The 13,867-nt window shown below is 36.4% G+C and overlaps 3 protein-coding genes across 36 annotated transcripts in view; 2 read left to right on the top strand and 1 right to left on the bottom strand.

Moving 5' to 3' along the window:
- Nucleotides 1–13,867, bottom strand: part of LOC127941524 (kinesin light chain 1-like) — a 160,125-nt gene that overhangs the window by 88,191 nt on the left and 58,067 nt on the right. The gene's annotated exons all lie outside the window — the stretch shown is intronic.
- Nucleotides 2,987–5,553, top strand: LOC127941780 (uncharacterized). Its single transcript, XM_052537178.1, has 3 exons — nucleotides 2,987–3,133; nucleotides 4,566–4,681; nucleotides 4,836–5,553. The coding sequence occupies exons 1-3, from the start codon at nucleotides 3,101–3,103 to the stop codon at nucleotides 5,425–5,427; spliced, it is 741 nt and encodes a 246-aa protein (XP_052393138.1). The 5' UTR covers nucleotides 2,987–3,100; the 3' UTR covers nucleotides 5,428–5,553.
- LOC127941695 (tripartite motif-containing protein 16) lies at nucleotides 6,823–13,803 on the top strand. 2 transcript variants are annotated; one of them, XM_052537052.1, is made up of 8 exons: nucleotides 6,823–6,910; nucleotides 7,008–7,056; nucleotides 9,734–10,331; nucleotides 10,470–10,565; nucleotides 10,893–11,126; nucleotides 11,582–11,726; nucleotides 11,820–11,879; nucleotides 12,010–12,727. In XM_052537052.1, the coding sequence occupies exons 3-8, from the start codon at nucleotides 9,774–9,776 to the stop codon at nucleotides 12,624–12,626; spliced, it is 1,710 nt and encodes a 569-aa protein (XP_052393012.1). In that variant the 5' UTR covers nucleotides 6,823–6,910; nucleotides 7,008–7,056; nucleotides 9,734–9,773; the 3' UTR covers nucleotides 12,627–12,727. The 2 variants fall into 2 exon arrangements, with proteins under 2 accessions (XP_052393012.1, XP_052393020.1); XM_052537060.1 differs by lacking the exons at nucleotides 6,823–6,910; nucleotides 7,008–7,056 and adding an exon at nucleotides 8,578–9,139 and having other exon boundaries at nucleotides 12,010–13,803.

The raw sequence follows: 13,867 nt of genomic DNA, 5'->3' as shown, positions 1-13,867 counted from the left end.
ATATATTGTTAAATATATTGGCACATTTATAAATTGAAAAATGAAAGCAACATTTTTTGTAAACAAATTATCTATTGTAATATATTTGTCCACAGGTCTTGAAAGTGTTTAATTACATGCTAAATTGCATGATAAATACTTGGATGTTCTTAGTGTTGTATAAATTATCATGTATTGTTTTGTTTTATTAGTATGTCACAATCTTCTTCAGAATTATCCAGTGTCACTGAGATTTTTTTTTACAAAAATAAAGTACTATAAAGTGACAATAAACAAGATTTAAAATACTGAAATAGTGTTGTAGTTTTCAGTTTTGTTTAAAACATTACACTACATACATAAACACCTCAGATTGTTGAATTCAGTAAGTTAATTCGAGGAAATTATTATATTACAATCAGATAAAATTCACCAATTCTGGTGAGTAAAATTATTGAGTGAATTAAATGGGTGGTAATGATTCATTAAGGCCTATTTAAGGCATATTTAAGCATTAATAATAAAGTAACAGCAGTCCATTGATCATTTCAGTGGATGAAATAAAAATACCAAACCAAACTGACAACTCCAGTAAAGTAAATCCTGCGTTCCAAATAAAAGAGTCAGTCACAAACTGGAACAGTCACTGCCTCTTTACATGATATTTGGGTACCAAGTCCTGTTCCTGGAAATCAACCTGTTCAGTTCTGTTCTAACCCTGTTCCAACGCACCTTTAATTATCACGTGTTCCTGAAGATCAGCTGATTAATCAGCTGCTTCAGTTGTTCAGGATCAGAGAATGATACTGTTCCTCTGTCAGAGTCCAGATCAACTCTCACACAATCAAGAACCTGCTCAACAGGTAAACCAAACCTTTCAGACACTCCATACTGATCATACCACACAATCCAGACATCAAGTCAAGTCACCTTTATTTTTATAGCACTTTATACAATACTGATTGTCAAAGCATCTTTACAGTGTAAAATAGGAAAATAACTTGTCAACGATAGGACAAAACAGGTAAAGTCAGTTCACTGATGACTCAGTTATGTCATCATCCAGTTCAGCTCTCTTCCAATAGTGTCTGTGCAAATAGTCAAGCGTCCCCAACTAAGTAACCCCAAGGCAACAGTGGCAAGGAACCAAAACTCCATTGGTGAGTCTGTCGAGGTGATGAACTATTCAAAGTGATATGTATCTAGAGCGCATCTAGTTGACACGGTCTCCGCTGGCATTCAGGGCTGTAGAGGTCATCTCTGGGTGCTGATCCACTATCTGGTCTGGATATGGACTGGATCAGGTGGCTACGGTGATCTCGGAATAACACTCATAGTAGCGTAGATGCCATTCTTCTTAGGAAGCAGCGAGTACATCAAGTGTTATGGGAAATGTTCCAGGTGCCAGTTGACAATGCAGCCTAACAATACTTTAACGTATATGAATTATAGCAATGTGATAGTGTATTAGAAGCAAGGCTAAAGATATTGGTGTTTAATCTAGATTTAAGCTGAGAGTGTCTGCCTCCTGAACAACGCTAGGTGAAAGTGTGAAAAGCAACGGTCCTAGTACTGACCCTTGTGGTGCTCTGTGCTGCAGTTGTTATTCTACTAAAGCCAACATAATTTTGTGGTCTAATCAAACGAAAGTTGTTGGTGATAGTGTCAAACACAGCCTTTATATCCAGATGAACTAATAGAGAAATACAACCACGAGCAGGTCATTTGTAACTCTGATGAGAGCAGTTTCAGTACTATGATACGGTTTAAATCCTGATTTATTAAGATTTGAGATCATTCTGTAATTAACTAACTCTCTAGGATCAAGTTATGTTTTTTTTTTTTTTACCAGAAGCTTCATAACTGCCTATTTGAAGGTTTTGGGGACATATACTAATGATATTGATGAATTAATAAAAGAAGAGGATTTATGACTTCTGGAAGCACCTATTTTAGGAGTTTAGATTGAATAGGGTCTAACACATTTTGGTTTTGATGATTTGAGTTTATACATTTCTTCATCTCCTATAGCAGAGAATGTGTGAAATTGTTCCTCAGAGGATCTGAAGCAATACGGTGGCTGATGGCTGCATGGTTAGAATTTTATCCCTAATAGTATTGATCAAATCTGTGTAGTCATAATCATCATCATCATCCTCATCCTCATCATCACTTACATCATCACTAACTACTCTGACAGGTGAACCATCTTCACATAATATCTTATTTCATCCATATAAACCACAATGGTAATGCTGTATGCAAATTAATTAGTTGCTATGTTTCACATGCCATTTATTTCCTACATTATACAGCTCAATAAATCATATATTTTTGTAATTTAATGAGTGGTGCTCTGTCTGCCTGAAAAGAAATGACGACCTTAAATTCTTTGGAAAATCCTTGTCAATGATCAAACAGTGATGATCATTCCACATATCGTTTTTTTATACAACTGTTTTTTCCCAGCTCACATCGGGTTATTAAATTAGAATTATACACACAGTATAATAATTAAACATGTTTTGTGACTAATAAAGTTGTAATCGTGCCCAGTCTCAAACTGCTATAATATTTATAATAAATGACCTTGCAGACATAATATTAAATTCTGCTCATGGATGGTTATTAGCCATTTAGTGCCTCAAACTCTTGTAACAGAGTAGAATTTTGTTCCCATTTATGTCTCCCTCTGTCAAAGCCAGTCTGAGGAAGCACAGTTGATCTAAATGCTTTAGTAAATAAAACAAAAGCGAGATAATCCAACACAAAGGGCAAACGTAACAGATAAGCACCAAAACCACTCCAAAAAAATGAACAAACTAAAATTTCCTTAGAGAACTAATGATGAAAATAAGGTATAAGCAAGATCATTTCCAGGAAAACTACGCTCCAGAATAGCCAACAATGGTGTCCTATCTCCTTTTGTTTCAGTTTACTTTTCAAGAAACTGAAAGAAAATGTGACATTTTGTTGGCTCCTCCTAAACTGAAGAATCCTTAAGCAACTGCCTATAGTTTTCCTATAAATGTCCTTGCTTAAAACTTATTTGATGTTTTTCTCGTTACTCACAACTCAGCACCATTTCTCATAACAGAGAGAAACTTTTTACAGACGAAACATGAAGTCAGTGAGACGATCACAACTATGCAAGGTCTGTACAGTATGTTTTTTCATGCCTTTTGGGGAATTGCAAGAAAATGTGGATGTTTAAATGAGGATTGCGTTTACGCCCTTTAGTCTCATTTAGAAGAAAGCTCATTATGTGAACAAAAACTATTTTAGACTTTAACAAAAAGCTATAACAAACACTTGCTTCAGTTTGACTGTACATTTTTATCACTGATGGAGCTTGGGTTCGTTGCCACCGTTGCCTCTGACCTGTGTAGTTAGTTCTGCCATACTACTGACATGAGAAATTAACTGAGAGAAGCAGTTCAAGATATATATCAAAATACATTTATTTCATACTAAGTATAGTTTCACTAGTTCACGCTTACATATAATTAGCTGAGGTATGGTATGCGTATTTGGCGTGCTGTCCGGGGAAGGGCTCCGAGCTCGGGAATTGCCCGAACCTAGAGTACCCCCCCTTCCCCGTATATTGTAAAGTGAACTTGAAGTGAGGAGATGGGGTGGAGGAGGGATGCTGATAAACCGTCAATGGATAGAGGTAAGTCAGCGATATTTATACTGTGGGATTGATTACTTGATTGTGGTCCACCTGTGATGATTAGGCTAAGTATCTGACGCGCTCCTCCCGAATCTTCATTGATAATTACATTTAATTATATTAATGTATTTGCTGACATATCACTCTAGACTGAATGATTTTCAAATTATAACTAAACTTTATATTAAACCTAAAATGTGTTTTAATTTCACTATTGATGAGGATTGTTTGATCTTTGAATAATATCAGTCTTCAAACGCAAGATATCTGAAGTGTACCTGAAGTAATTCCACTTCAGCACAATCTAATTCAGTATATCTTTATTTGGAATTCATCAAAGTACACAATTGGTAATTGCAATTTAGCAGACAAGTTTGAGTTAGCAGACGAGACAGGTATACGAGTTTAGTATACCAATTGCGAGAAATTGTGATAATGTACATAAATATGTAAAAAAAAAAAAAAAAAAAAAAAATTAGTATACTTGTTTTTCAAATACATTTTTAGTATATTTAATTTTCAATTGGGTTAAACAAGGTTAATTTCCTCCATAACCATCATCATCATCATCACTCCGAAAAGTGAAACCAATGTCTCATTCCATGTAAATCGCAATAGCAACATTGTATGCAGATTATTTAGTTGCTACATTTCATTTTTAATTAGTACACATTCATATTGGTTACATTCATACAGCTACTAAAAACTATATTTTAATAAGTCTTTTTTAAATAAGTTTATAGGAATGTTAGGAGTTTTCCATTTGCAAGAGGGCAAAAACAGCAGCAGTTTTTAATAAGTCTGCCAAAGTTAAACCCAATTATGGGCTTCTGAAAACCAGAAATAATGTAAAACTATTTATTTCAGTGTATAATCTTTTCTCAGTTTATTCATGTATTATTATTATTTGAAGGCATTACTGGTTCCAACGAGTTTGCTCACCATCCTACTTTATCTGGGTGTTCAAAGCATTGAGAGGGATGTGAACCCAGCAGCCCTTGATTATATCTTCAAGTATTTTGCTGACAAGTAAGTGTACTGTATTTTTACAATTTAGTAAATTAAAATCAACATATTAAATCAGTAAAATGCATGTTAAAATTGTTGCATGATGGAAAGTTGCATTGTTCCGTTCTTAAATTGTGATTGTGAACGTTAAATTGTACAAATGTTATCTCTACAGTGTCCAGCCAAAAACCCAAAAGCAAAGTGATGCTCAGTATGCAATAGCGATCTCTGTTCTACGTGCTCAGTGTACAGACGAACATGCTGATATCCAGAACGTGTTCAGCAATAAAGATGCAAAAAAAGTGAAAGATGAGCTCGATAAAGGACAGAAATGTTTACTCTGCACAGACTCACGCAACGTCATTGCTGCAAGGCCAAATCGTACCACAAAAGAACATTCTGAGCATGTTTTGCTCTATCCTTTAGGGGAATCACCCATGGACAAACTTCTAGAGCAGGCAGATCAGAATAGCTGTGTAGTTTTCTATTCTTACAACTCTCCTTGTGTGAACAGATGCATTCGTAGGCAAGACAATATTTTGAACGGTCTTTCAAACTGGATAAACACAAGAAAAAATAGAATGAATGCATTTGTCTTCGAAGAGATCTGGAACAAGGACAGAGAGAAGAATCTGGAGGAGGAATTTCTAAAGATTAATGCGATAGTGCCTCTTTATCGGTGTAAGAGAACCAGTGCTGGAATGGAATGTTGGAAATGTGTGGAAAATAACAATGTGGATACTTTCTGTCTGCCTGAAAATAAATAAGTAATTTTCCTTTACATATGTATATATTATAAAACATATCTTCATGTGTTTTGACGCCAAGCTGTGTAAGTGTGTGTAAACGATGTTCGTAGCACAATGAAAAATAAAAATATCAATAAGTAGTCGTCTTCTTGTTTTTCTAATCTTGTGACAAGTTCAATGTGTCATTGAAAAAAATTGGACTTCTTGGAGAGTGTTTTTCTCCACATTGTTGGTGAGTTGGCGTCCTCTACTGGACAGTTATTTCTACATTATTGGGAAACCATGCACAATATATAATAAAATGTTCTTCTCCGTGCAGTGGCGGATCTAGAGATTTTTTTCCTGGGGTGGCATGAGGTTTCAGGAGGGGGGACACGGACATTATTCATAATTTAAAATGCTACGGTTTCCATTGAATGTGTTTTGTTCTCTACACTACAGTCCGTGTGAGTCAAACGTGCAATGCTTGTGCATCACCAGCTTATGACACCGCTTAGATATCTCAGTCTAATTTGGCATGTCGACCATTTTTCAAAATTGGATAGTCATAGATGCTGGGAAAGTGGATGCATGCCAATTTTGTGACAGCAGTACAGTTAGTTTAAACCATAGGTTTAAACACACACACATAGCTAGACTAACGTAAGACCCTTTTCTGACCTGACGATCATAGAAAAATTCGATGAGACAACAAAGTATTTCGTATGTAAATAATGTAACTTATGGAGTTTCTCGACTTGGTTTCAAACTTACCTCTACTCACTGCTAACTGCTTATCAACCTCTCTTCTCCGAGACACTGTGTACTATAGACAGATAAACTGTGAAGCCTGCCCTGCAGTGACTGGTGAATTTTCGCGGGGTTCGCTGCCGTGCTGGTGATGGGTGAAACCATTGTGACTCTGAGGGGGAGGGGATTCTAAATCGACGAATTCAGTTTGAAAGGAGTTTGGCGCAGGTTTCCTTGACCTTTAACGTGTAGGCTATGCTATGGACATAAAAAAAATATTATCTGATTTATAAATGGGGTGGCAAAAGGGGGTGGCAAAACTGTATCCCAGGGGTGGCAGCTGCCACCCTTTGCCACCCCGTAGATCCGCCTCTGTCTCTGTATATCTACAATAAGATTTTCTTATAACCACTTTACTGTTAATACACTTTACTGTTTAACATATACCGTATTTTCTCTCTAAATGTTTTCAATGCCCTACTGTCATTTAAATAGCCAAGTTGACTTAATTTAAGGCAGCAACAATTTATTTTTATACGAGTCGATCACATTGGAAATTCTTTTTTCCTCTTTTGCTTCTCTTTCGCTTTCTCTCACAGATTTATTTCACTTTGACATGCAAATTTTGTTTACGCACTCACTTGAAAACCAGAAGTCTTTTAAATTCAAGAGAAATGAAACAGTTTTCCCCACTAGTGATGTAACCTCTAATAGAGCCACACTGCTGTTCTTTGGGGCGAAGCAACTATATTTGAGGTGTATTTCTGTCAAGGTAAGAACTTTAAAATGATCCAAAAATATGACTTCATCATGTTGTCTGCTTTTAAAAAGAAATCTTATACAATTATGTATTATTCATCTGTGTACAGAGCATTTATATTCCTGTAACGGGCCTGGACTGTGATTCTCAGAAGCACTGTAAGTTGATAGGAGCCTAGAGTCAATGCTTTTGGGAAACCCATGAATGAACTGCTCGTATAAAAATCTTTCTGGTCTACTTATATGTGTTATGACATCCGATTCAAACATTACAATGCTAACTTTCTTTAATTATACAATACCTAAAACCACTACACCAGCTAAAAGGAAAGTATTCATGTGACTGGAAAGAAAAGTGATGCATCATTTTCAGTTGATCATGTGATTGTCTGAAAACATGTGGTTTTCAGCTCTTTCCCAGGAACAATAGAGATCAAGTGAAACTGAAACAACTTCAACAAAAGGGTGCCTTTATAACTGATCTTTGTAGATTCACGATATATATTTAAAATATATCATGCAAAAAAATAAATAAAATAAAATAAAAAAAAGACCTGTTGATTTTTTTTAATATAATATAATAAATAAGCTACAGGTAGTTTTATTGTATTGATTACCACATTGAATGCAGTTGAAAGCCTTTTTGTCACAATTGTAAACAAAGTATTTGCTTGCTTTAATTGTATGTAATTATTCAAGTATCAGTATAAAGGGATGCAAATTATTAGTATTTTTTATTTCTAGTGTTTAATCATGTCTACATATTTATTCAAAAGAAGTACTTAAAAATAAGTAATTGAAAAGTGAAAGTGAAAGTGAAAGTGACATTCAGCCAAGTATGGTGACCCATACTCAGAATTTGTGCTCTGCATTTAACCCATCTGAAGTGCACACACACAGAGCAGTGAACACACACACACACACACTGTGAGCACACACCCGGAGCAGTGGGCAGTCATTTATGCTGCGGCGCCCGGGGAGCAGTTGGGGGTTCGATGCCTTGCTCAAGGGCACCTAAGTCGTGGTATTGAAGGTGGAGAGAGAACTGTTCATGCACTACCCCCACCTATTTCTCTATTTTAACCTTAATTACATATATGAGAGAGAGAGAGAGAGATTAATGGGCCATAATTATTACACAAATTGTATTAAGTTCCAAAAGATCTCCTCAAAATATTAAATAAATCACTTATTTAACTGAAAAAATAGTTAAGCTGTATGTTCACATTATCAGTAAACAATAGGCCTACCTGAGGCTTAAGAAAGCCAGAATAAATATGATACTGTGAATGTCATCGACATTATAATCAATGCATAAAATGCTGCACTGTTTACTGAAAAATAGCTGCAAATACCTGTATAAAGAAGTTGTTGTCTATCCTACTTGAACCCACTCAGCTGTGTTGTGCGCTGGTTTGTTTGGAGAGCTCCATGAACCACGTGACCGTGCAGCGATGGCGGCGAGATCAAAACTTGTTTTTCAATGGCTCTTGCTTCAACTGAAGCTACATTAAGTTAGCAAAAACAGTATTTTTGGTTTGAATTTAGTATTAAAACTTACAAAACTTACTGATACTTTGTTTCACATTGCAAGCAGAGTTGCCAATTTGGCATGAGAATAAGGCTAGCAGCTAAATGATTTTAAAACCATGGGAGACCGCAGACATAAAGATAGTTCAACCGTTTTCGAACCTTATAATCACCTGAAAACACACACACTAGGTCAGTGGTTTTCAAAGCTCTCCATGAAGTACCCCCAGCACTGCTATTTTTTATGTCTCTCTATATCTGACACACCCACTTCAGGTCTAGCAGTCTCTCCACTAATGAGCTGATGAGCTGAATCAGGTGTGATAGATGAGGGAGACTTGTGCAGGGCTAAACCCTAAACCATGACAAAAAAACAACAACAACAAAAAACTTTTTTTGCAGCTACGTAGCCCACATCTGGTACTCCACAGTACCAGATGTGGCATGACACTAGGGCTGAAACGAATAGTCAACATTATAAAAATTTGTCGACAAGTTGTCGTAGTTGTTTGATCTCATTATAAGGCAGTTCGATATAAGACATAATACACCTAATATAAGAGCCTGCAATAATGCAGTTTCACCAGAGTGGCGCTGTAGTGCAAGACTGTAATTCAGCCTTCCTGATGCAATTCAAGAGAAGACGACTCAGCGCTTCAGACCAAACCAGTTACTCCTGAAGCTGACCTTATTCAAGAGATAGCCTCAAAAGGTTAGTTCACCCAAAAATGAAAATTAGACTATTTTACTCCCCCTTGAAACATCCTATGTGTATATGATCCTCTTCTTTCAGACAAATCCAGTCAGAGTTATATTAAAAATTGTCCTGGCTATTCCAAGCTCTATTATTGCAGTCAGCGGGTGTTGCAGTGGAACGGTCCATAAGTCGTCAAATAAAGCATGCACATCCGTAATAAACGTGCCTCACACAGCTCCTGGGGGTGAATAAAGGCCTCCTGTAGCGAATCCATACATTTTTGTAAGAAAAATATCCATATTTCAAATGTATTAACACTTTTCTCTCACTTCCATTATCTGCCATACGCGGAAGGCGTTCTGGTGGATGACACAACACGTATGTGCAGCACGCACGCCTCTGAAGGGTTAAATGCATTGTACCTGTATTATATTGCGCTGTATGCTGTGGAACAGCGGTTTATAAAATGAATAGATGATTCACGCGCTCTTATTCCCAAGCTTCTCTCATATTATTTTTGACCAGATGAAAAATCTTGGGAATATCCATGATTTAACTTCAGAAAAATATGGCATTTGACAAATATTGTTGCTTTTCTTTGCAAAACAGCTCTTATTACGGGACTAAAGTCAAAAATCACTGGAAAGAAATGGCAGAATCAGCAGCAAATTGGTTTGTGGATCAGTTCAGGTGTCCAGTCTGTTTGGATGGACTGAAGGAGCCGGTGACGATTCCCTGTGGACACAGTTACTGTATGAGCTGCATTACTGACTGCTGGGGCCAGAAGGAGCAGGGGCCGCCGTACTGCTGTCCCCAATGCAGAGAGAGCTTCAGTCAGAGACCTCTACTGAAGAAGAACACTCTGATAGCGGAGATGATGGAGACGCTGCAGAAGACGTCTCTACAAACGGCTGCTGTGGAGTGTGATGTTTGCACTACAGAGAAGAGCAGAGCTGTAAAGTCCTGTCTGCAGTGCTTGGCCTCCTTCTGTCAAACTCACCTGCAGCTTCACTATCAATCTCCTGCGTTTATGAAGCACAAACTAGTGGAAGCCTCTAGAAACATTCAGGAGAACATCTGCCTCAGTCATGGGAAACTTCTGGAGATCTACTGTCAGGACGACCATCAGTCCATTTGTTGTTTGTGTACTGATGATCATAAAGGACACAGTCTGGTGTCTCTGGATTCAAATTGGACTAGGAAAAAGGTAATATTGACAATACAAAAAAATGCATAAAATATTTTAATAATAACTGTTATTGTTATTTTGTATTTTCCCCTTGTTATGCCAATTTACCAGACTGGGAATTATGGTTTTATTAATTCTGTCCGTTTACATCCTCAGGAAGAGTTAAACGAGACAAAGGTGTCGTGTCAAAAGCTCATCCAGGAGCGAGAGAGAGGTCAGCGGGAACTCAGTGAATCTCTGAAGCTTCTCACAGTATGTTTCTTCATGTCTTCTTTAGGTTTAAAGTTTGTTTGACACAGAAAAGTAGATCGGTAGACAGTGACCAATTGGTTTTAAGGTCCAAAAATGATTTAAAACGTGCTATAAAATTAGTGACAAACAAATCATCACATTTTTAATTTTGTAGCCTGACAAACACTTGTTTACTGTCTGTTTACACTGAACAGAAGCAGCTTAATTTAAATGCTCGAACATTTAGAGAACTTGCTGGAAATTGCTCACATTAACTGCATTTATTTTGGTTATTGCGCCAAAACGAGTCACATCGATGATCTGCATGATCACATCTTTCTCCACCAGAGTTCAGCGCTAGAGACCATGGAGGACTTTGAGAAGGTCTTCGCTGAACTCATCTGCTCTCTTGAGAAGAAACGCTCTGAGATTAAAGAGCAGATCAGAGCTCAGGAGAAGACTGAGATAGATCGAGCAGAGGAACTTCACAGACATCTGGATCAAGAGCTGACAGAACTCAGAAAAAGACAAGCTGAGATTGAAAAACTTCTGATTACTGAGGATCAGGTCAATTTTCTGAAGGTAATAAAAATTATTTCTAGGGCTGTGCTTGTGAACAAGACAACAGCCTCACCACAGTGTCCGAGTGGTACGCCAAAACATTTTTATTATTATTTATTTTTTGGTATGTGAATGCTGTTGAATATTATGATATGAGAGAAGTACAAAGTTTTCTTTACAAAATAAATAATAGGTTTGCAAACATGGAACATGCATTCTGTTTGCAATCTGCTTATCTGTTTTTCCACAAATTACGATTTTTGAAGTTAAAAACACTGTAGGACAGACACCTTTTTACTTTTATGTCAAATAAAAGTATATGTCTATTTAACACAGTTTGTGCTTTTTAATTAACTCGTCAGAGCCCTAGTCATTTCATCACTGTATCCTACCATGTTTATGTACTTACTGCTTCACTTTTTTATTTGTTTCTTGTTTTTTACAAAACAAGCAGTGCTGTATTTTTCTCGTTTCAGAGCTGTCAGTCCGTGTGTCCTTTGCCATCATTTGAAAACGTTCCCATGACTCAACACACACTTTTTAAAGACATTTCAAGCTCAATGTTTAAGGAGGTTTTGGAGGACGTCTTTCAACAACAAACAGCCAGAATATCCAGAGAAGGTCTGAATAATTTGATATGTTATATTGCCATTCATACTCTTTAGTGTAAAACCAACAAATTGACCGTATGCATGTTTTGTTTTGACTCTTCAGTGTCGAATGTCTATGTTACAAACCCTCCAGAACCAAAGACCAAAAATGATTTTTTGCAGTGTAAGTGTGATCGAGGGAAACACTTATTAATGGATAAGTATCAGTGGTTACAATATGTTACATTGTGACCATATCGGAACCAAAGTGTATGTTGTTCAACATTTGTTTTTTGTTATTTTCTCCTTCTCAGATATCTGGGATATTAACTTGGATCTAAACACTGCACACAATAGCCTAAAACTATCAGACGACAACAGGAAAATATCATCTTCAGATACAGCTCAGCAATATCCTGATCAACCGGAGCGGTTTAATGAGCGTCCCTATATCTTGTCTAGAGACGGTTTGTCCGGTCGTTTCTACTGGGAGGTGGAGTGCAGTGGGGATGAATGGGCTGTAGGAGCTTGTTACAGTGGAATAAGACGTAAAGGAAGCACTGATGACTGTGCACTGGGCTTCAACAAAATGTCATGGAGACTGGGTTATTATCTGAAGATTTTCAGTTTCATTCATGCTCAAAAGAAAATCCTAATCCCTGTGTCCTCTAGAGTAGGAGTGTATCTGGATCATAAAGCAGGATCTATGTCCTTCTACAGAGTAACTGACACAATGACTCTCCTTCACAGAGTCCAGTCCACTTTCACTGAACCCTTATACCCTGCGTTTAAGGTTGGAAACCGTTCATCTGTCAGGATCATAGAGCTGAAAAAATACCAAGTATCCACCTTATTTTGCAGCGCGAACGAAAGTCTTTATGAACGTGTCAGAATTCCTCTTTATTCAACTAAATTGCAAATTGGAAATTGAAAATGACGGAAGTGACGTGACATACAGTCAAGTACAGTGATCCATACTCAGAATTCGTGCTCTGCATTTTACCCTATGAAAGTGTGTGCAGACACACACACACACACACACACACACGCATGCACACACACAGAGCAGTGGGCAGCCATTTATGCTGCAGCACCCAGGGAGCAGTTGGGGGTTCAGTACCGTGCTCAAGGGCACCTCAGTCGTGTTATTGCCCGAGACTTGAACCCACAACCTTAGGGTTAGGAGACAAACTCTCTTACACTAGGCCAAGACTTCCATAAATTATACCATAAATTAACTGAACTATTCATGAATGCAAGAGGTCATTATGTAGAGTGTACCACAGGGTCAATTTTCACATTAAATATCTTAAAAGATTTATTAAATGGTTATGCTCTCATTTATCATGATTTAATAATTTTAAGAAAACAATATTTTTTAGATTTATTCAATTGGTTTTTGAGGTAAAATTACCTACCTATCTTTTCTTTTTTTCTTTTTTAGATGACAGTGATTTGATTTTAGATTTTATGAACTTTATTTTATTTTAAAATGGGATTTGTATAAGAATAATCAAGAAATAAATATAGTTTTGAATGATAGTTCTTTTCATTTCAAAGTCAAATGTGATTTTTAAGCCATTGAGGTAATAAAACCTTATTAGAATTGATACATATCCCAACTTTGCTTGTGTTTTTATAATTTAATTTTAAAATTATTATTAATTATGTAATCATTTGTTTATGCTACATTTTAGATATCTTTATGTAGGCCAATTAAGTTCAGTCATTTAAATATCAGTTAAAAGTCTTATTATTATGAAAAAAAAACAAGTGTATAGTTTATAGAACTGTTCTGTGTGTGTAATTCACATGTAATGCATTGACTGAGATTTTGTCGTTTAATTCGTCTGTCATTATTCAGTGATTTAACAAATTTTTCAAAATACATAGATTTATATAGAATGTTTAATTCAACATTTTACATAAAGAAATTAACAAATATATTTTTCATATTCTGCAGAAATGTCATCTGTCATTATTTGTGGTCAAGATAATCTGCTTTCAGTTTTTTAAGCCTAGAAATGATCTCTTTTAAATGTTTTAAGTGTAATAATTACAGTCCAATAATGTTCACCAGTCGATCATATGAAAAAAAAAAACACCAATAAATATCCTATTTCTCTTTCTCGCTGTTTTTCATCATTTCTCTCATTTGAAACACGCCCAGTT

The sequence above is a fragment of the Carassius gibelio genome, chromosome A3 (assembly GCF_023724105.1).
Source record: "Carassius gibelio isolate Cgi1373 ecotype wild population from Czech Republic chromosome A3, carGib1.2-hapl.c, whole genome shotgun sequence".
Taxonomy (NCBI): Eukaryota; Metazoa; Chordata; class Actinopteri; order Cypriniformes; family Cyprinidae; genus Carassius; species Carassius gibelio.
This window is presented reverse-complemented; position numbering and strand designations above follow the sequence as displayed.

What these genes read in the sequence shown, in the direction of transcription:
- LOC127941695 (XM_052537060.1), top strand. Translation starts at nt 9,774, where the DNA reads ATGGCAGAATCAGCAGCAAATTGGTTTGTGGATCAGTTCAGGTGTCCA. An exon ending in ATCAGGTCAATTTTCTGAAG is followed by an intron (nt 11,127 to 11,581) that starts GTAATAAAAATT and finishes TTCTCGTTTCAG; the next exon opens with AGCTGTCAGTCCGTGTGTCC. An exon ending in CAAAAATGATTTTTTGCAGT is followed by an intron (nt 11,880 to 12,009) that starts GTAAGTGTGATC and finishes TCTCCTTCTCAG; the next exon opens with ATATCTGGGATATTAACTTG.
- LOC127941780 (XM_052537178.1), top strand. Translation starts at nt 3,101, where the DNA reads ATGAAGTCAGTGAGACGATCACAACTATGCAAG. An exon ending in GACGATCACAACTATGCAAG is followed by an intron (nt 3,134 to 4,565) that starts GTCTGTACAGTA and finishes TATTATTTGAAG; the next exon opens with GCATTACTGGTTCCAACGAG. An exon ending in TTCAAGTATTTTGCTGACAA is followed by an intron (nt 4,682 to 4,835) that starts GTAAGTGTACTG and finishes TTATCTCTACAG; the next exon opens with TGTCCAGCCAAAAACCCAAA.